Below are 23397 nucleotides of genomic sequence, written 5' to 3'. Positions count from 1 at the left end.
CTTGACACTAGAGAAATGATGACAGAAGAGAAAGACAGTAGTCTTGACCAGCCTTATGATTACTTTTATACAAATATATGATGATATGGGAACATATTGCTAGGTCCCTACTCAAGGCTTTGAAGGAGGGGTATGCAGTGGAAGTTCCCAAAGCTTAACACTTGTGACTAAATTAGTCTCTGCAATTATTGGACGATCCAGCCAGAGGTTTGTGGTCCTCCAGGAAGATACTTAGCATCAGTCAGTCTTTCTTGAAGCCTGAAGCTGAGAGTAGATCTGAGGAGCTAAGGTGTTCTAAACTAAAATCCACATGCACTTCTATTCAGAGTTAGTGTGGGGGCAACTCTGAAAGAGTAATCATTGGTTTAGTAACTTGAAATTGAGGATGCTGACTGGGGGGAGGGCAGATGAAGTGATAGAATTACTGTTGGAAAAAGCATGTTCTTGACCAAAGTAGAAAAAAGCTGTAGCACTCTATGCTCTATGTGTTTTCTGACTAGTTATTTCAGTGTCCCAAGGTTTTCACATGATGGAGAAATAAACTTCCATGTTGTTTAAGCTACTGTAATTAGGGTTTCGTCGAGTAGTTGCAGCCCAAACTATTCTTAACTGAGACAAGGTAGCATCAGGGTTACCTAGAGAGCTTTCCTCCATTCTGCTCTCTTAATGCAGGACAATTGTTTAATAATTTAATAATAAACTATTTATTATTTCCCATAATTCTGTGGGATGGATCGGCTCTGCTGGGAGGTTCTGTCCTCACAGTGTTATTTGGGATTGCATAGGTGGCTTCATGAGCCAGGTACTCAGCTCAGGCTGGGAAACACCCAAGAACACCCAAGATACCTTTATTCACATGATCCACACCTCAGCTGGGTGCTGGCTGGGTCTCATCATGTGATCTGCCATTATTCTGTAGTGTAGTCTAAGTTTCTTTACATAGCCACAGCCCACCAGAGCAAAGCAGAAATTGCCAGGCCTCATAAAGCCCAGGCCTGGAGTTAGTGCAGTCTCGTTCCCACCACACTGTGCTGGACGAAGCAAGTCACTCAGCCAGCCCAGATTTAAAGGGAGGGGAAACAGATCCTATCTCTTGATGGGGCAAGTGGTTTGCAGGAAGAAGGATGGAAAAATGGTTGGCAGCCATTTTTGTAGACATGCAGAGAGATGTTTAGAGAAGTAAAATGATTCCTAAAAGGACAAAGAAAGTAGGATGGAATGCAACTCAGGTGTTTACTCTTCTGGCACATAGAACACATTGTCTCTGTCAGATTTCAACCTTTCTTTCTATTTAGTCACATTTATTCACTTGACCTTATAGAAAATTGATACTGTGAGGAATAGGGATGCTGCATGTTTTCCTAGACTGGGCCCACCCAGAATGGCACAACCTGTGGTGACTCTGTTCCCAGATCTAGCTTTTGGAACACAAGTTCCCACAGCAAAGTTTCTCAGCGAATGCCGAGTTGAGCTGATTCATTGAAATAAGCACATTACACACAAATACACATACACATGTGACAATCAAATTGCCAGTTTATGAATTGGAAATTGGAAAATAACTGCTAAGTAATCCAGAATATTGTGTTTTCTGACCTGTACATCTTTTCTTAGAAATTGGACAGTCTATTTGGAAAGCCAAATTATTTCTGGAGGTTGCATAAGCAAAATTAGAATTGGAATGAAGGAATCAGATCATTTTAATATGGTGTCCTCTTCTATGAGGCTTGAAGGAAGCGCCCAACCAAGTGGACAGTTAGATTACTGGTCCCCTGGCTAAATCAAATCTGTAGTCTGTCTGGGTACAATCTTTGAGCTCAGATTGAAAGTGCTTTAAAGAAAAACAAAGAAATACACAATAGGGGCCATATATAACCAATAAAACTTAAGATATTTACTACTTGGCCTTTTACAGAAAAAGGATACTGAGCCCTGAGCTAGATAGTGACTTCCTTGACAGAAGGTATTCTCTGTTTTTCCTAGAACAGTGTTTACAAACTGCATGGCACAACCCAATAGAGGACTGTGAAACTAAGTTACTGGGTAGAAACCAGTATGTCATGGGCACAGTTGTGTCCTCTAAAATTCGCTTGTTGAAGTCCTGATCCCCAGTATCTCAGAATGTGATTGTATTTAGAGACAGGACCTTTAGAGAGGTAATTAAGGTAATATGAGGCTATGAGGGTGGGTCCCAATCCAGTAGGATTGGGGTCCTTTAAGAAAAGGAAATTTGGATACAAACATATACAGAAGAAAGACCATGTGAAGACACAGGGAGAAGATAGTCATCTATAAGCTAGGGACAAAGGCCTCAGAAGAAACCAAACTTGCTGAAACCTCATTCTGAGACTTTCAGACTTTCAGCCTCAGAATCGTGAGAAAACAAATTTTTGTGGTTCAAGCCACCCAGTCTGCAATACTTTGTTATGGCAGTCCTGGCAAACTAACACGCAGGAATTTTTGAAATATGCAATGGACTGAATGGAAAATGTCAGGGAGCACTGTATATTGAAAGAGTAAATATTTTTCATATAGTTGTATTACAATTACATGATATGTACATGTTAGGGGATTGACATGTGATGTATTTCTCAACGTGGCTCAGGGTCAAAAAGCTTGAGAGCTACTGCCTTAGAATGTAGTAGGCGCTCAATGTGTTTGCTAAAGAATAACTTGCATCATCCTGTCAGGATCCCATCTGGGGCTCACTGAGATTTCTGCTCTTTATCTGTCTTTCTCTGTAAGGGCTTCTCTCTTTCTCTTCACTTTATTTCTGGTATCATATTGTGATCAATTAGGGTATGATCTTCTTTTATACTGTCATGTCCCTAATTCTACCTTAAATCAAATTCTGTTATTCACAAAGTCTTACTACTCGATTTGTGTGGCTTCTGATCATTTTCAGAACATTTCCAAACGACTGATTTCACTCATTTTTGGGGGCGTAGCAGATATCTGTTATTTTCATCTGACCACCATGACAAGTGACAATAGCCCCCCCCCGCAACCTTTCTTTTGGGGAACCACCTCTCCATACTCCATGTGGTTCTGGTAGGCTATTCTGTAGGGTGGATATGTGATCCAGACTGGCCAAGGTCTTCCCTGAAATTTGATATATAGTTATTAGTTTTAAGGACCATGGAGCTGTTTTTCCTTCAGCATGGAAAATACTCTGGGAAATGAAGCCAGACACAGGCTCAAGCAGAGAGCTGGAGAGAAAGAGCCCTGCAACATGGCTGGAGTCCCAAGATCCAGCCGTGCCTAATGTGTTAACTTCAGTCCTCAAATCAGTATTCTGTTATCACTGCTTGAATTTAACAAGATGGGTTGGTCCTATTTGCTTCACATCCAAATTATCTTTGGGCTGTAGATGGCTACAAGTGCCAGTTATGTGGGCTGATAATAAATACCAGGTTACCCAATGAGGAGCACTGGTGTGATGATAAAGGTAGGTTTAGGAAAAAATGATAGCGTCTGGATACAGGACTGGGTGAATTCAATTATTTAGACTGTGCAAGTGGAAAAGAGATGTGTTACCTGGGAAAGGTGACAATAAACAAATACTGTAAAATGAATGAAGACCCGTATGGGAGGTCCCCCTGTATGGCCAACAACTGAACTAAACCAATTAGCAGGCAATTTAAAAACCTTTCAGATTTATGATGTTTTGTTTGGAGGAAGAAATTATTGTATGTAATGACTGAGTAAAAATAAAGACTCCTTACAAAGATAGTAATTACTCTGTCATTTTTAGTTTTACTTTAAAAAAACATAAAAATCATGGAAACAAAAGTACAGCTTCAGAATCAAGTTTTTGTGAATTATACTAGAATAGAAGGTAAGATTAGATACAGCTAGTAACTTACATGTCTGTGAGGATCTCCCATTCACTTATATGGAAGCCTTCCTGTGGGCTTTGCTTCTTGAGTAGAACAGATCCCTAAAGCATACATCTTTCGAAGACACTAAAAAAATTACCATGATAAAAACATCTCTGTAGCTCATGGACTGTGAACATTAAGAAAGTACAATAACTTGAAGCCTACCCAGTTTGTAATGCACTAAAAATATTACACCTAGAGAAACACAGCTAGGTAACAGCAGGTCTAGTGCATGGAGAACTTCCAACACAGTGTAGCGTGGACAGCCAGCTGAGACGTCATTAGTGATGCAAGACAATAGGCAGGGCTAACCCCATACGCTTCACGAGATAGAGCAAAACTGAAGACACTCTTAATGACCATCGTTTAAAATAGAGTCACCCCTGTCTTTATCACTTATTTCCAACTTTCTTCTTTGTTTTCCTTCTGTAAAAATCTCTATAGGACCTCTAATGCCTCTCATCTCCATTTTCTCAATTTTCTTTCTTTTTTCTGGGCTCCCTGTGCTTCAGTTGGCTCTTATAAGATTTTGGCTGAAGCATTCTCCTTTTCAAGTGGCTTGCTTGCTGCCATAAGAGTCCTTAAAATCACACCTGCTACTACAAGTCCACACACTCCAACTTGGAATTTTTCTTTAGTGACTTTCTCTATGCATTCATGGTCTTATTCCATTTCTATCCACTCCCTCTCAATTTCTCAATTCTGTCTCACATTTTGGGGGCCTATAAATTACTAAGGAGCTCACCCCAAAACTAGGATGTCACATCCAAAGGATGTGTTTTAGTGTTTGTTTGACCTTTCTTTGAGACTCTTCTCTCTCTCAGCTTCCCATACAATATTTTCCACTGGTTTTCCTACTTCTCAGGTGGTCATTCATTTTCTGTTCTCCAGGACTTCCTGAACTATCTTAGCCCAGCAACACTGCTGTCCAATGGTGAATTTCATCACCTGGGTGTTTCGCCTGCATCTCAAGCTCAGTGTCCAAAACCAGCCTCATTATTTCCCCTATTTTAGTTAATTGCACCCATCAGCCAAACCAGAAAATATGGGTGTCACCCTTCACTCCTCCCTCTCCTCAACAGTTAATCAGACATCTTTATGGCCATGATCCTTGTTCCAATCCTTATCAACCCTGAATTAACTTTCTAATTGGTCTCTACCTCTATTCTTCCCCAGATCACCATGGTTCACAACCCATCTTCTCCTCTCACTGCAACTCTGTGATTTTATACAAATGTGAACCTAATTCTTGGACACTCTTGCTTTAAATCTTTCAATATCTTCCATGATCTATAGCATGCTTATCAAACCTCAGTGTGACTCTGAATAAGTAGGGGCTTGTTAAAACGTGATTTTGACCAGGGTTGGGGTGTGGTAGTCTCCATGTGTTGCTCCTGCTCCTTGGACCACATTTTAAGTAGTAAGAGTTCCAGACTTATGTCCAAGTCCCATAGCCTATTATAGTCTGCTACCTCCTTAATGTTATAACTGCAATTCCTGATATTGGGGAAACACCTATGATGCCTCAGTCACTCCAAACTTTCATTCCACCTTGATCCACTGACCCTCATGGATTTCTAGCCACATTTCTCACTTCTTTTGTAGGCCGATGCAAGAAGCACCAGCTGGGGATTCGTCTATATTCAAAAGATAAAAATCTAATAAAATTTCCATAATAGCAGGGAAATACATGTTTTACAAGCTCTTTAGTGTGAAATGGTTCAATAATATCACATTTGTTTCACATTTCTTAACAATTCACCTTTGGGTCTTTACCATGGCAATCTTCTCTTCTTAATGAAAATCTCACTAAAATTTTCATGAGGCCAGCAGTAAGAGAACAGAACTATATTAAGAATCTTATGAAAAATATATTATACATCTTTCTCTAGATATTGTCTTTTAATATTTTCATTGGATTATCAATTGCTTATCTTCATTCTAGCTTTATGGCTCCTTTTTCTTTTATTATTAGAAGTGGCTAATAAAAAGGTAGATTAAAATACATTTGGCTGTTTTATCAGGGTTGAACATAATTTCTTATACCACAGACACTGGGAAGTAATGTTTATGTGAGAAAAGATCGGCCTCCTTTTTCTCTGAGCCCAGAACACATATTATTATAGGAAGAACAATCTCTCATAAGGTAGTTGAGTGATTAGGTTCAGCCTCATCTCCTGCCACCTCCAGCAGCACAACCTGACATCTTATTAATCATGGAAACTGCTGAGCTATTTCACACATTTCTGAACTTTTGCATATGCTATTTGCTTTGCTTCAAACTCCCTTTCTCACCCCCAGAGCTGACGCTCCCTGATCTTCCAGAGCTAGGTCACATGGCACCTGGATTAGGAAGCCTGAACCGATTGCCTCAGCTGAGCTAAGGCTGTTACCTTCATAACCACTGTTTTTCCTGCTGAAAAATCTTTTTTTTTTTTTTTCCACAATCCCCATCTCCACCCTGTTAAAGGCAGGGACGTTATGTCTCCCGGGCCTGGTTGGCACAGTGTTCACCTATAGGGTGCTTGTGGTAGACAGAATAATGCACTCCTCCCAAAGATGTCCACATCCTAATCCCTTGAGCCTGTGAATGTGTTGCTTTACAATGGCAAAGGGAATTTGCAGATGGCATTAATGATCTTGAAATGGAGAGTTTATCTCAGATTATTTTGAGTGGGCCCAATGTAATCACATGGATCCTTTTAAGGAAGAAGTGGCTAAATCAAAGGAGATGTCAAATGAAAGCAGAAGCCAAGTGGTGCAGCCCTGAGCTAAGGCATGCAGGCAGCTTGTAGAAACTGGAAAAGGCAAAGAAATGAATTTTCTCCTAGAACCAGCAGAAAGAAACACATCCCTGCCAACACCTTGATTTTAGCCTGTAAGAATCCATTTTGGACTTCTGACCTCCTGAAGCCCACCATACATTTATGTTATTTTAAGCCACTGAGTTTGGGTAATTTGCAGTAACAGCAGCGGTAGGAAACTAATACAGTGCTCAGTTAATGTTCTTCTACAGAATGCATGAATTAAAAATGTCTCAGGGTCATCTTCTCTGTTCTTGTGTTTTTTTCTCTCTGCTCTTTCTCCCTGAGCTGTGAGAGAAGCTGCAGGCAATGGCTCTAGTTCTGCTGGTCCAGCTGCATCAGGGCTGGCAAGGAGGTCAGAACCTTCCCACTATATCACTCCAGCAAAACACAGAGTCACATTTAATATTTTCTATCACCTATTGGTGCGAGATCCTGTGGTTGGTGCTGTAGGAAATCTTATTTGGTCTGTAGTTTACTTTTAAATTCCCTGCCACTCTTTGAGAATGAGCATGGCAATAAGGAAATTCAAACACAACGCGTCTGGCTTGGCGATCAGCTCCTGCGCCCCACCCGCAGCTCCCCAGGCTCCCTGCCTGCCCCAAAGGTGCAGGAATGCCTACCTCCTTTGACAACATCTGTATCCTGACCCACTTGGGTAACTTTCTGAAATACTGCAGTTTCTCCTGCCCCAGACCTTCATTTCCAATTTAACATTCATAAATATATACTGAAAAAGATTTTTGAAAAGGTAAATTTCCTTTTCGCCATTATCGTCACAGGTCTTTTTTAATCACTGTGGTGACAAGTGAAATGTGTAACTGGTACTCAGCTGTCCGGCCTCTAGGTGTCGCCACCAGCCAAGTCCTGTTGAAGGGTGCCTGGCCCTGTATATATACATGCTGGGCGTGTAGTATTTTTTTTTTTTAGATTATCCAGCCGGGGGGGAGGGGGGAGTATATATATAGTTTTTCACCTGTTACATATATGTGTATTTATTCCATTCCAGCTCTACTGTTCTGTGCAAAATTCAAACTAAGAGAAGAAATGATATATGTAGCTACTTTTTAATTTTATTCTTTTGTTCTATTTTCCACATCAGCACTGGAACAGGGTGGATTTTGTTTGACTCTCAGAATATTCACTAAAGATGCACCCAGGTCCATAAACTTGCAAAACAATCATTTTTCTTGCACAACACCATTTTAATGTTTTCCTTTCCTTTAGATTTGCATGCAGTTTTGGAGGGAACTAGGTTGATTTGATTTTCAAAGCAAGTGGAAAAGCAGCAAACATTGGAGAGTGGATACATTTAGAGTTCTGGAAATACTCCAAAAGTTCACTAATATTTGGTTCTTCCCCATTTGGAAATTTTACAACTTATAAATATAAGTATGTGGTATTTTAAAATTTGAAATAAGAATGCCGAGTGGGAGAATTCAGAAGGATTCAGAAAGATTGAAACCCTGCCCTCCAGGACTGCTCCTTTCTGATTGTACAGGTTTCTCCATATTGCCAAATCCAGAAGAGTTGTCTGTTTTGACTTCAAAACATAGGACGGACTTCTACAAAAATCATCAGTTCAGTTCTTCCACTTTTTTCCTTTATGCTAGAATTGCCTCCTCTGCGTGTCCCTATTTGTGCCATGGCACTGCCGCCACTTTTGCTATTCAACTTGTCACTCTCTCCCTGTTTCCTATTTCTGACTGTAATTACTGCAGCTTACTTCTGATGGCTGCTATAGGTTAAATTTCATAGGCTAGAGAAAGACTTGAATGGAATAACTGGAAAGAACATTCTGTTTAAAGGTATTATTGCCTCCTTTTCCTTTAAGCTAAGATTTAGTAGAACTAAAAATTGAGACAAATCTCCACTAAGATATATATGCATGGATGTGTATACACACACACACGTGCGCAGATACGCACACACGCGCACACAAATGTGTGCGTGCACACACAAACGCAGACGTGTGCACACACCCACACACAAACACACGTGTGTGCACACACAAACGCGCACACATATGTGTGCACACGCTCACATGCACACACACACGCACACATATAAAGAAATGAGAGCTTTCCACATCTTGCATTTAACATCTATACATTTTCTGAAAGCTTTGAATATAACCAAAGCTACTGGTAGGCAAAGAACTTTGACTATAATGAAGGTTATTGTAAGACAAGAGAACAAGCTGTTTTTATCACCCGCCCACGTGCTCTCCCCAAGAAAAATACCGAACAGCAGTGAGCTCATTTAAGGGCTATATCTAGTTACTGCTAAACTCGCAGAATTGTCAGGCTTCTAAAGGCAACGGGTATTGATTTCTGACTTTAGGGCTAAAATTGATAAGGAGCCCAGGAAGGCCAGGGTTTTTCCTTGAACAGAGAAACAACCCAAAAGGTCATGTTAGGGACTGAATTTGCTGTGCTAGTTAAGGTTTTGTTTTTGTGTTTAAGTACGATATTAAAGAGTATCAGTCACATTGGAAGAACGGGTAGTTCTATAATGAGTGATTATCGGATTTTGGTCTGTTTTTATTGCAAGCTAGCAGTGACCCTTCCATTTGCCTATTAGAGAAATGGAGTGTCTTGCTAACTAAAACTTCTGTGAGATAATAGTCTCAAACCTCGCCGGCATGTGTATTGATGGATGACAAACTCTGGGTTTGTGGAGTAAGAGTAATGAATTCCTGGAACCAAGACTAATGTTACTACTGATTTACAGACACCTATAAAATCTGCACCATAGAATTAAAAGGGCGCAGAGTCTGTGAAGGCTCCTTTCCACTGCAGAAGTCCTTTCCCAGGGTGGGCTCGGTGGCAGCACAACCACGTCAACGCTGTAAACTCCAATATGACAGAGCCACACTGGAAGCTACTTTTATTCTCCCAATCAAGTCCAGAACGATGTTGGCACTCTGAATATCTATTTGTTATCTTGATTTAGTAAACATCTCTCGATGTCACACAAAACCCTCCGATACTAGTGAGAAAATCAAGATAGAAAACGGGCAAACCAAGCTTCCCAGTAGCAAGGCTAGATAGAGGCAGGCACAGGTAAGGAATGGAGTAGTCTGGATTAGTTGTCTTTTGAAGCCAATGACTTCCTCAGCAAAATTAATTTTTTTTCACTTCAGGCTCACTTAGAAGTTAATAAAGGAAGACTATCTGGCAGGATCATCTATCTCTTCATCTACCCACCCGCTTAATCACTTAGCCACCATGAACCGAGAGTCTGGGAATGCACATAATTATTGGATTTAATTGGATCTGGCACATTCTATTTCCTAATAACCTTCTGTCTTGTCTTCCATTAGAGGTAAGATCTTTTAGGGTGAGTGAGTAGGTCAGACTTTACAGAGAAGTTTTTCAATTTTCTGTTTGCCACAGGAGTAAATTAAAAGCAAAAAGATTCAGAGCCAATAGCTATGTCCTTTGTTCTTGGTATTTATTGTTGAGGAATTTGAGAAATTCTAGTGCAAGGCTAAGAGCAGTGCTCTATAAATAGGTTGGTGCATATCCTCTGATAACTGATTATATGACGAGGCATTTCTAGAAGCTTTAAATATTTATTTCAGCATCATATGAGCTTTTTCCTTTAAATATTTCATCTTCAACATAAGGATGACTAGAAGTCATGGTTACATCCTAAAATTTGCATCTTTCTGTAACATTGTGTTTGTGACATGATGCTCACCAGGTTAGTCAACAAGTGAGTTGCCAACTTCCCACAATAAAGTTTTGGATACCTGACAGCAAGACATCGGTATTGCTTTTATTTTTTCATTTATTTTTAAGGATTTTATTTATTTATTCATGAGAGAGAGAGAGAGAGAGAGAGAGAGAAGCAGAGACACAAGCAGAGGGAGAAGCAAGCTCCATGCAGGGAGCCTGACATGTGGACCTGATCCTGGAACTCCAGGATTACGCCCTGGGCCGAAGGCAGGTGCTAAAGTGCTGAGCCACCCAGGGATCCCCCGGTATTGCTTTTAATGCAAATTTTCACTTGAACTGCCTAAACTTCACAAGACACTGATCATCCTCTTGCTTTTAATGAACATGGCTAATTCCCAATAAGAAGTCATTAAGAGAATTCATTTGCGATACATGCCAGTTATCAGTTTACCATGTCTTAGCTCCAAGTTCACCCTCTGGCACGTGTTCTGTAATCGTGGACGGAATTCCTTTTAGCAAGTCTCCCTCACACGAGTACGATGTCAAGATTTCTCAGTTGGAGGGAGGCTCTCCTGTGTGGCTACCGCACACTGGGTCAGTGGTATGGATCTAATGGTGCTGCCTTCTCTTGGAGGCCCCGGGCACATGGTCCCCCAGAGACCTGGAGTTCTGGCCTGCCAGTAACCTCCCTGTAGCTTCCTTGACATAGACGCATGCTCTGTGTCTCCCATCTGCACTGGCAACTGGACTCTCTTTGTAGCACACGAGCCTGGCCGTGGCTCACTGGGTCCCAACTGCACTCGAGGTTGCTTCCTGTTGCACCATGACTGGGCAACCTGCGAAACCTCTGTGCCATCAAGTGACCTGCAACTCTAACTTCTCCAAAGAGCTCTGAAGGCCGCTTCCCTTCCCGGTCTGCCCTTCCTTGGGTATTGTCCCTTAGCCCCAGGGTAAAATACAGTTTTCTTACATCTGATAGTCACTCCTTTGTCAATGTTTGGTAACCCTTTATATTTAACTTCCTGGGTAAATAACCATGTGGTGTTTACCTCGTGTTTGGTTACAGACTGATAAAAAACACATTTCACTTACACAACTAGTAGTTGTCAGCAGAAAGGACAGAAGGAGTAGAAGTTACTAGTGATACAGTAAGAAAAAACTAGACTTCTTAGTTCATGGTCATTTTTTAAATTATTAAGCAGACTGTTGAATACATACTAATAAACCATGTATTTTATTTGACTGTAGGGTCAGCTTTTATACATTTAGTATACATAAAATAAAAAGACATACAAGTAATTTGACTCTCTTAATAAAAAGTGGACCCAGATCAAATGGTAGAAAATAACACCAAGAAAAGCAGCTTCTAAAAAAAAAAAAAAAAAAGAAAAAAAAAGAAAAGAAAGAAAAAAAAAGAGAAGCAGCTTCTGAGCTACTAAGTAGTGAACACTTATGCTCACAGGTTAAGTTACAGAGTATTACACTTTCATCAGCATCTTGCAAACGTTAAGTATCAATACTGAGTATCAACAAACTCACATACTGGTTTTATTTTTTTTTTAAGATTTTATTTATTTATTCATGAGAGACACAGAGAGGGAGAGAGAGGCAGAGACACAAGGCAGAAGGAGAAGCAGGCACCATGCAGGGAGCCCGACGTGGGACTTGATCCTGGGACTCCAGGGCGGAAGGCAGGTGCCAAACTGGTGAGCCACCCAGGCGTCCCATACATACTGGTTTTAATACAGAAGAGAAAATGGATCTGGTTTTTATAACATCGTATTTGGGCTTAACTGGTGATTGGTGGTTATACCCTCACTGAATGGGAAAGTGCTATTCTCTTCTTTCTCAGATGTTTACAAGCTGGGGTACGAAAAAAAATATATATTATATATATACGACTTACCCGCACAGAGTTCTTGGGCTTTGGCTAGGACAACTTATATGGTGACCCTTAGTTCTACCACAAATCATGCGAAGGATGCTCTTCCAATTAGCAACAAATGTAAATTATAACTATATTGAAAATACTACTCCATAAAGGGCAATTTGCAATGAAAATGAAATAAAGTTTTCAGTAATGGTGAAAACACTGGGAAAAAAAAACAGATCTTCACCATCATTTGAAATCTTTTCTCTGCTAAAATTACCCATTTTCAGCAAGATGGCCATCTCTTTAGGTAGACACCATTTCCACCCAAATTCTCCCATCACAACTTGTCATTTGCCTTCCACTCCATGTCCATCTGATTCCAGCAGTACCTCTGTCCCCTCTCGCTGCAGATGTTACAGTTTATGTGTTGGGGTTCTAGAGGTCTGAATCCCTCTGGAATTGCTCAGAGGCAACTTGGTCTCTAAATGAGTCAATGATGGGGAACAGATTTCCTGTTGTCATTCAGAAACCACCCACAAGTCTGAATGCTGTAATCATTTCACTTGCCAGATACCTAACTGCTAAAATTCTATTTCCCCAGTCACCTCATGACTAGGATAGGAAACCTGTCAGGATTCAGTTTCTCATTTATGATTGTGATGGTGTAATAATAAATACTTATTAGGCATGTAAAATAGTGCAGCAAGGGAAGTTGCAGGGGGAGGCATTCCTTCTGTCTGCCAATCTGGGGAGTAAAAATATTGCTGTTGTCATCACTTCTGCTACCCATACTAGTTGGTTAGGATGTGGCTAGGAGCAGATTGTTTACGGGTGGTTTGCCACTAAAGACAGGCAGGGTGAGAATAGAGGGTAAGTCTGGTCCAGGATAACAGACTCAATGCCAAATTACTGGTCTTTTTTGCCCTATTGATCTGAGTCATCAATGAATCTAGTTATGGGCTGTCCCAGAGCCCAGAATCTGTATTTCAACCTAGTGATATATTATTAGTACATGGCATGAAATGGATTGATATGAAGAAAAATACTATCCCAATTTAACAGATTGGGATAATAGTATCAATAAGCTAAATCAAGTTAACCTGAGAAATGTTTATCTATAATTTACCTCAGACAGATTCTGTGGGGTTATTGCATCCATCCTGAAAGTATAAATCCAACAAAGGTGTGGTAGTTCATGAGAATGACAAATGAGCCCCCAAACAACATGCAAAACAGTTACATGAAACACAGATAGTTGGCTTCTGTTGACTTGCAAGGGCTATCATACAATCACTCTCATTTCAGGGAAAGGTCCCAAACAAAATAAACACACACACACACACACACACACACACACACACACACACACCAAAAAAAACCATTCTCCTACCTAAACAACTACTGTCACCATCAATTATTTTAATAACAAAACTAATGTAGCTTTCCCCCCCAAGAAACTATTTTGCTAAGTAGTAGCAACAAGAAAATGGTTTAAAAACCTGGGCAAAAAAAAGGAAGATATTTTTCCTTAATACTCACATTTTGTTTTAATATTTGGCAATGAGACCAGAAAGAAACTTTCAGAAAGACAATCATCCATATATTCTTATGAGTTCAAATGAGTTTTACAGATACAGACAACATTTTAGGAAATCTAGGATAAAATCCTGATATTGGTCACTGTTTTGCAGGTTTATTTATTTATTTATTTATTTTTTATTGGTGTTCAATTTACTAACATACAGAATAACACCCAGTGCCCGTCACCCATTCACTCCCACCCCCCGCCCTCCTCCCCTTCTACCACCCCTAGTTCGTTTCCCAGAGTTAGCAGTCTTTACGTTCTGTCTCCCTTTCTGATATTTCCCACACATTTCTTCTCCCTTCCCTTATTTTCCCTTTCACTATTATTTATATTCCCCAAATGAATGAGAACGTATAATGTTTGTCCTTCTCCGACTGACTTACTTCACTCAGCATAATACCCTCCAGTTCCATCCACGTTGAAGCAAATGGTGGGTATTTGTCATTTCTAATAGCTGAGTAATATTCCATTGTATACATAAACCACATCTTCTTTATCCATTCATCTTTCGTTGGACACCGAGGCTCCTTCCACAGTTTGGCTATCGTGGCCATTGCTGCTAGAAACATCGGGGTGCAGGTGTCCCGGCGTTTCATTGCATTTGTATCTTTGGGGTAAATCCCCAACAGTGCAATTGCTGGGTCGTAGGGCAGGTATATTTTTAACTCTTTGAGGAACCTCCACACAGTTTTCCAGAGTGGCTGCACCAGTTCACATTCCCACCAACAGTGTATGAGGGTTCCCTTTTCTCCGCATCCTCTCCAACATTTGTTGTTTCCTGCCTTGTTAATTTTCCCCATTCTCACTGGTGTGAGGTGGTATCTCATTGTAGTTTTGATTTGTATTTCCCTGATGGCAAGTGATGCAGAGCATTTTCTCATATGCATGTTGGCCATGTCTATGTCTTCCTCTGTGAGATTTCTGTTCATGTCTTTTGCCCATTTCATGATTGGATTGTTTGTTTCTTTGGTGTTGAGTTTAATAAGTTCTTTATAGATCTTGGAAACTAGCCCTTTATCTGATATGTCATTTGCAAATATCTTCTCCCATTCTGTAGGTTGTCTTTGAGTTTTGTTGACTGTATCCTTTGCTGTGCAAAAGCTTCTTATCTTGATGAAGTCCCAATAGTTCATTTTTGCTTTTGTTTCTTTTGCCTTTGTGGATGTATCTTGCAAGAAGTTACTATGGCCGAGTTCAAAAAGGGTGTTGCCTGTGTTCTTCTCTAGGATTTTGATGGAATCTTGTCTCACATTTAGATCTTTCATCCATTTTGAGTTTATCTTTGTGTATGGTGAAAGAGAGTGGTCTAGTTTCATTCTTCTGCATGTGGATGTCCAATTTTCCCAGCACCATTTATTGAAGAGACTGTCTTTCTTCCAATGGATAGTCTTTCCTCCTTTATCGAATATTAGTTGCCCATAAAGTTCAGGGTCCACTTCTGGATTCTCTATTCTGTTCCACTGATCTATGTGTCTGTTTTTGTGCCAGTACCACACTGTCTTGATGACCACAGCTTTGTAGTACAACCTGAAATCTGGCATTGTGATGCCCCCAGATATGGTTTTCTTTTTTAAAATTCCCCTGGCTATTCGGGGTCTTTTCTGATTCCACACAAATCTTAAAATAATTTGTTCTAACTCTCTGAAGAAAGTCCATGGTATTTTGATAGGGATTGCATTAAACGTGTATATTGCCCTGGGTAACATTGACATTTTCACAATATTAATTCTGCCAATCCATGAGCATGGAATATTTTTCCATCTCTTTGTGTCTTCCTCAATTTCTTTCAGAAGTGTTCTATAGTTTTGAGGGTATAGATCCTTTACATCTTTGGTGAGGTTTATTCCTAGGTATCTTATGCTTTTGGGTGCAATTGTAAATGGGATTGACTCCTTAATTTCTCTTTCTTCAGTCTTGCAGGTTTAGATGCATCTGTACGGCTCATTCAATTCTCTCTTTAAAAATAAAGAAAAAAACACAAAAAACTCCCACCATGACTGTTCACAGATGTGGACCAATTCTCTCTTTAAAAATAAAGAAAAAAACACAAAAAACTCCCACCATGACTGTTCACAGATGTGGACCAATTCAACAGGAGACATCAACTTTGTAAGACAATAATGGAACAAGAGGTTATATACACAGAGAGATGCCCCATATTATAGGACACACAGATTACTCTTTTTATCCCAGGAAAAAAAATCTCCCTCCTCACTACAAATGTGCTTCAGGCTAAAAGGACAAAAAGAAAAATGAGAAAAACATTTCTCTTGGCAGTTCTATTAGAAAATTATATTCCAAAACATGTTCACATTTCCTTTCATCTTGCAAATTAAAGAAGTATTTTGCCAAAACCCAAAAGAACTTTTAAAGGTTTTGTAAATCTTGTAAATTCTATTGTAAATTCAGGTAAAGAAGCTAGTAGAGAATAGTACCACCCAAGAGAACTGTAACACAAGCCCTACATGTAATTTAACATTTTATTGTGCTACATTTTAAGAAAAGGTGAAATAAATTTTAATATTTAATCCAACATGTTCAAAATATGATCATTTAAAATGCAATCAATATACTTTACAACCTTTATTCTCATACTAAGTCTTGTAGTATGCCAGGGTCCTTAGTCTATTAAAAATGCTGTCTCCTGGCCCAGGAGCCTCAGAAGATAGGACTGCATTGTAGTTTCCCATTCTTATACCTACTGGTCAGTTTACACACATGAAAACATGCTAGAAGCACAGTACATGGGTTATATTCCCAGGTTACATATCTATCTCATTCAGCTTAAGGATTATTTAATTACAAGTATAGATTTGAAACAATCTTTTAAATGAACTTCTTTGATGTCCTTAATAAGTGTAACATCATTTTGGCCTAGTGTAAGTCTATCATGTTGGTAAACTAAGGAAATGTGCATCTATAAACATGTAGTCTACATAAAGATTTCCTTTTGATAAAATTTTGTAGCAGAAAACCAAATATGACATTAATTTCCGACCAAATAACTAGAATTGATGAGCCTTAAAATAGCTTCAAGGAAAGAAACCTCCTAGAGCAGAGAGGGGTTTCCTTTTTTTTTTTTTTTTAAGATTTTATTTATTTATTCATGAGAGACACAGAGAGAGAGGCAGAGACACAGGCAGAGGGAGAAGCAGGCTCCATGCAGAGAGCTCGATGTGGGACTTGATGCCTGTCTCCAGGATCACACCCTTGGCTGAAGGCGGGGCTAAACGGCTGAGTCACCTGGGCTGCCCCAGAGAGGGGTTTCCAAAGTACATCTTCTCTTGGCTAATATGCTGACAAGTTGAAAATTAGCACACAAGAACACACAATATATGCATTTAACTTTATTTTCTCCAAATAGAAGAAAATTTCACATGCCTTTCATACTTCTGGAAATTGCTTCAGAAGATTTTTCTATTCTAAATATAGTTTCTCTTTACTTTAATAGTTAAATAAGCATTAACCAATAAAAGGTAAGTATAAAGAACTTATAAAAACTAATAATTAAAAACAAAACACAATAGGAAAAAAGGTAAGAGACATGAAGAAGAATTTCCAAATTCCTACTTAGGAATTATCATAATAAAACATGTTCAACTTATTAGTAATCAAATATGTACAACATGTAACCACAAAGAGAGATCATTTTACATTTTTCAGCTTGGCAAAAATTCTAGGATACCAGTGAAAGTGTAGGTTGGTACCATGACTTTGGAAAACAATTTGGCCTTATCTATTAGAGTTGATAATGTGCTTTATTGTATGACATAGCAATTCTATTCAAGGCATACATCCAGTCTTGGGTATGTGCACCAGAAGTCTTAATATAAAAGAATGTTCATAGCAACACTGCCTTTTTCTATTTCAAAGAAAGATGCAGTTCAATATCTAATAACAGGAGAAGGGAAAAACTGTGAGATAGTCATATAATGAAGTGTAGTACTTAGCAGTGAAAATAAAACAGGTTGCTTAAAAATGATAATGCCCAACTGCAAAGAACATCAAGTAAATGACAGAAGATACAGTTTAATGCCATTTATTATTGTTTAAAGATCCATATGATAAAGGACAGAAAGGCTATGATCAAGAGAGTTCAGGAGAGGGGCTCCTGCTCTCAAACGGGTGAGACAGGGCCAGAGGATAGCACACAGCGCCTCGGAGGAAAGGCAATGAGCTGGTGACAGGCACGGGGGGGGTTTATTACTCTTTATATTTTAGTGTGTGTGTATATGTGTATGTGTGTATGCATATATATTCCACTGCATGAAATAATTTTTAAAATTGGCAGGGTTGTAACAAACAAAGAAGGTTATACATAATGTTTCAGTGAGTGCCACAAACTGACCTCGGCTCCATCATTCACCACTCAGCAGTAACCGCTGCTCCTGATTCTGTTTTGTCCTCCTTCCAGGTGGAGACTACTGTCCTGCTCAGAAAGAACCCACTGCGTGCTAGGGGCTCAACACATGCTGATTGAAAGGATGACCAAACCAACCTGACCTGCATTTCTAGAAGAACTAAGAAAACTGAAAATCGGGGTTATAAGTGGGCAGTGATTACCTGGCTTATTTGGTTTCACAATTTAGCACATTTCCTCCAAACTTACAGCCTGTTTTCCTCCTTCACCCTCCCTCTGTCTTGGTGTTTAAGGTCTGAAATAGTTCAGTGATGAGATCAGCCTCAGACTGCCTTCAGAAATGTTTTCTCCTGCTTTCAGAGAGGGCTGCATCTAAGGGGGCCATGCCGTTTAACGGTGGCAGCTACACTGTACTTGGTTTTCTACACCCAATTAAGGGAACAAATCCAGCATTCCATGGCTTCAGTGTACTCAGGAAACCACAATTGTTCATCTGTTGGAACCAACCAAGGGAATAAGAGATTTAATGGCATCCTTGATCATGGTCACTGTCTGAGGGGTCTGTGATCACCTCCCAACACACATATACACAGAACCGCATACACGTATGTTTCCTCGAACAGTCCAATGATCTGTCGCAGTCTTAGAACTAATCTGCGGCATTCAGGTATGAGATTCATGGGAGTAGAAGTATGGCATCCCAACTAAACAGGAAGGTTTCAACCAAACGCAGAACTAAACTTAGAAAAGGTATAAGAAATGGTAAGGAACAAATACTCCATTTTCAAAGCATGTGTTTTCTGGAATGTATTTCTGTTTAATGCTGAATATAAAATCTGAGATTTCACCAGTGCCTGTAGAGACAAACGCATACACACTGATATCTATAAACAATGATTATGCAGATCAAAGTGGGCACGGACACTTCAGAAACACTGTTAAATGAAAAGCATTTCTAGAAAAAGCAAAACCTTATAGAGCAAAATCAAGTTTAAAAAAAAGAAAACAGAAAGCAGCTTTGGTACCTTTCAATAAGAGAGACCAAAAACAAGTTTAGCTCATTTTAAAATATATGTAATACAAAAACAGCCAGGTATTTAAAGGAATCTATAAAACAGAAATAAATCTAAAATATATATATAAGAATCTGAGAGAGAGAAAAAAAATCTTCCTTTTCTCCTCTTTGATTTTAATAGAAAACCAGAATTTGGAAAAATAAGTATTTCCCCAACTAAATTTTCTTTTGGTCTGCATATACCTAACAGGATGGCACTCTATATTTTATCTAATTTTAAAATGGCATAATTTTATTTTTAGCAGCACATATCCTTTGTCCCAATAAGCCTACTACAGGAAATAAAAATTGTCTTGAAATGCCTTTGATATTACATCTACATCTGCAACTCTCACCTATTGCTTTCCTAGGTTTTTAAGACCCTGCATATTCAAATCTAAAGGCATCTAGTTAAAGAAGGGAACAAGAAATCATTACATGTTTGTTTTGGTAAAACATTACACGTAAAGAGACAATATTCTCTGAACACAATGTGGTCCCAGAGGGCAATATGTCAGTACTCCGCAGAACCTGGGTATTGTAGTAAATGCCACATAATGTGCTTCTACCTCACTCATAACAAGTACAGTACTAGCCAGGGCTGGTCTCTCCTATTTCCATGCTGATTTAAAAAAGAAAAAAAAAAGTAAGGTGAGCAATAGACGATGTGTAACTGGTAGCAATTTAGCAATACCATCCATCTAGTATGTTTAGGAGAACCATTCTGGTCCTACTATAACCACAGGAATTCAAAAGTTTTAAGATGAACAAATCTGAGTAGCTATCTTTGTCTAGCAAGTATCGTATCAATCCCACAACCCCAGGATTTAAATTGCAAGGCCCCAGTCTTACCAAGTTGGTTCTTGGAGCTCATGGACAAGAGCAGACTAAATATAAGTTAGGTCACTGTAGAATTAAAGTTTTTAAAATTGTTGTATCTGAAAACGAAATTCTGAGTCTTATCAGAAGACTCATTTACTCAAACACAATATACAGTTCAAAAAAAAAAAAAGTTTCCTGGATAGTCCCTGGGATTTATCAAATGGAATTTGACCTGGATTTCATTTAATGCCAACTGAGCAGTAATACCCATGATTTCACAACAGCTTTCTTTGGAGAGAAAATTGTGGATCATGTCTTTGTTCCAGTCAAGTAGAAATCTGTGGCATGCTCTTCTTCTGGTTGTAGTCCTGGGCTGCAAATCTCAGGCTGGGATTTCAACTTTAGCATTTTACAAGTCCTTTAGAGTGGTCCACATTTAGTTGAGGGTGAGAGAACACAGGTGACAGGGCTTTAATTCTTATGCTCTTTCAATTTCTTACATCCTGCTTAGAATCTGAAGGATAGGTCCCACATCAGGGTGCTGAGAATAGAATATTCTCGGCAACCCTCTAAGAATTTATCCTGTTCAAGACTGTTTATGTTTGGCAACTAAAAACTCTCAAGACTGTAAGCAGGGATAAGGATGGAGAAAAGTAGCCTCTGCCCTAATGAAGTAGACATGTTCAGTATCCACTCCAAAGAGAGTGGAGATTCTACATGCCAAGTACAATTCAGAGCTATTCTCTGACACCGCCTTTCTCACAAGACTGCTCTGAAAGCTCACTGGTATCCATATATGGAATGAGAACACGTATCTACATTACTCTGAAAAACCTGGGACTGTACATTGGCCAGAAATATGAGCAGTTAGATGTCCAGTGAAAAGCAACAGAGGAAAAAAAATGAAATTGTACCCCAATATTAGTATCTTTTAGTGTGGGTTCAAAAATATATCTAACTAAAGATCTTCCTTTCTCAAAAAAATATAATTCATTCACAAAATAGAACAAGCAGCTGTTAGTTAGGGAAGCTGCATTTAAAAATATGTTACTTGTGCATAAATACGTTGCTAGAGCTGAAAATCCCTTTAGAGAGGAGTCGGATCATTTCACTATAAATTTGCTATCTAATTAGTACACCTCCTAAAATATACCTTTTAAGCTGTCTTCTACATTTAAATGAAATTTTTCCTTTGCAAGAGATAAAGAAGCCTATATTTTTTAAAATACCAACTATTTTTAACCTTGTAGCTTGGTCCTTGTTGCAACAGTGTTTTTTTTTTTTTTTTTAAACATCTGTATGACTTTGGGGGATTTATGGAAAGAAGAGTGTCCTCTGCCAAAGGTGGTTAGAACATCTTTTTCTATAGGTGCTATTACAAAGCACTGGAATAGTGATGTATGTGACTTTTGCAGCAAAAATCTTTAGCCCTTTGTCAACCAGCATTGCTTTTTTTCTTTCTGATCAAAAATTTCTGATAGCCTGGCAAACTAATTTCAAGGATACAATCCAGGCAACTTAAAGAGAGGCAGGTCTGAGCAATACTGGCATCAACTACAACCTAGGGCAGATCCAACATTTTCTCTCCAATGGTGCCACCCACTTATCTTTCAGTTATTAAGGAAGCACACCTGTAACAGGTCAGAGTACCTCCAGGTGAATGAGGCAACTGCAGGCAATTCTGAAAATAAGAAAAAACACACCACAGTCCTGATTTGGTTTAAAGCAATCATGCAATCCCATTATACCCACGTCTTCCAAAAACACCTTTTCCATGGCAAGCAAAGTTACTGTTGATGCATGTGGCTTTAGTCACAGTGATGCATTGGGTAAGCAGGTGTGTGCTGAGTACCAGGGGGCGCTCCAAAATGCATCTCCGTAATCTTCCACTTGTCTTCTCTAAGGTTCTGCCTATTTATTAAAAAAAAAAAAAAAAAAAAAAGGGAAAAGTCAGTTGTTGCATTGGATTGACAAGAAAATTTACCCTGGCAATAATATTTTAAATGTCAGGAACGGAGATGTTGGAAATCACAATAAATCACCCCCAGGTGATTGATGAGAGCAAATCTTAGGTTTTAGGATCAGCACAGATTTCAATCATACCTACTCAACTACAAAAGTGAAATATAAAAGTGAAAAAGAAGGCACATGTTTCCAATGACTGTTGAGAGTCCTCTCAGAGGCACTGTTCCACTTGTACATAGGTGAGTGGGTTGTGTTTGGGTACTTCACTTGGGGCCTGTGCAGGGCAACCAGAGATGAAGAACAGCACTCATAGGGCCAAAACTCTTGGTAAATAAGCTGCAGGCTGATTCCCTAAGTGCCACCTCTGGCCCTCCCCACCAGGACAGCTCCATGTTTCAACCACAGAAGACACCTGCCATAGGGGGAGCTTCCGAGACATGCTCAAGCTAACTCTTGCTGATCAGTGTCCAGGATTTACCAGTTGTTACATATTTTGAATATCACCCCTGAATGGCAGGGATCCAAAAGCAGAAACTTCTACTCCAGGTCCTGCTTTGAATCTAATTAAACAACAAACTTGATGGTTTTCTACCTAAAAATTATTGGTGAAAAAGGGCTCCTTTTCTCTTAGGTACGTACCACGGTGGGTTGGCTTCTACTGGCTCCAACTAGTCAAAGGAGGAAGTGGGCTCCCCTAGGGTTTCCATACCTTCCAATTTCTTCAGAAAAGTCAGAAGTCTCTATTTTAAATATTAGCAACTCATTTAAAATCTTTTCAAAGTTCTGCACAGGACAGATGCATCCAGAGCCAATGTGGCCTATAGGCCACCATTTTGTGACCTCTTACCTTCCTCTGTCCTGTCCATTTTTGAGAACTGCCCAGAGTCTACCTTATATCTGGGCCTGTTGGGTTTGTAAACATTCTTTTCCTACCATCTGTCTGCTCTCTCCCTACTGTGTAAGAGCAATTACAGATGCTAATGGTGTTTTTATATGTTCCTTGGTAGGCTTTCTAACCCTATTGTTTATATGTATGTATACTGCAAAGAGGGTGGCAAAGGAAAAGAGAAAAGGGAGCTTCCACCTTTTAGTACATTGCTCTGCCTAGGCCTTTTTTTTTTTTTTTTAAGATTTTATTTATTTATTCATGAGAGACACAGAGAGAGAGGCAGACACAGGCAGAGGGAGAAGCAGGCTCCATGCAGGGAGCCTGATGTGGGACTCAATCCTGGGACCCCAGGATCACACCCTGAGCTGAAGGCAGGTGCTAAACTGCTAAGCCACCCAGGGATCCCCTGCCTAGGCCTTTGAGTGTGGATGTGAACTGAGTGTATATTCCTCACAAGGTAATAAATAAATAAATAAATAAA

General features: G+C 39.4%; 1 protein-coding gene across 2 annotated transcripts in view; it reads right to left on the bottom strand.

Moving 5' to 3' along the window:
• Positions 1-17160: 17160 nt before the first annotated feature.
• SH3BGRL2 (SH3 domain binding glutamate rich protein like 2) overlaps positions 17161-23397 on the bottom strand; it is a 61038-nt gene continuing 54801 nt past the window's right edge. Inside the window, exons 4-5 of one of the 2 annotated variants that reach the window (XR_005367949.1) lie at positions 21694-21973; positions 17161-20480 (exon numbers count right to left, since the gene is read on the bottom strand). Coding sequence is in view for 1 of the 2 variants with exons in the window: in XM_038554596.1 (XP_038410524.1) it covers positions 21962-21973 (12 nt within the window). In the remaining variant the exon portion in view is untranslated. Of the gene's footprint in view, positions 21974-23397 lie in introns of both variants that reach the window. The other variant, XM_038554596.1, reaches the window with a different exon arrangement.

The sequence above is a fragment of the Canis lupus genome, chromosome 12, assembly GCF_011100685.1.
Source record: "Canis lupus familiaris isolate Mischka breed German Shepherd chromosome 12, alternate assembly UU_Cfam_GSD_1.0, whole genome shotgun sequence".
In the NCBI taxonomy this organism is placed as follows: Eukaryota; Metazoa; Chordata; class Mammalia; order Carnivora; family Canidae; genus Canis; species Canis lupus.
This window is presented reverse-complemented; position numbering and strand designations above follow the sequence as displayed.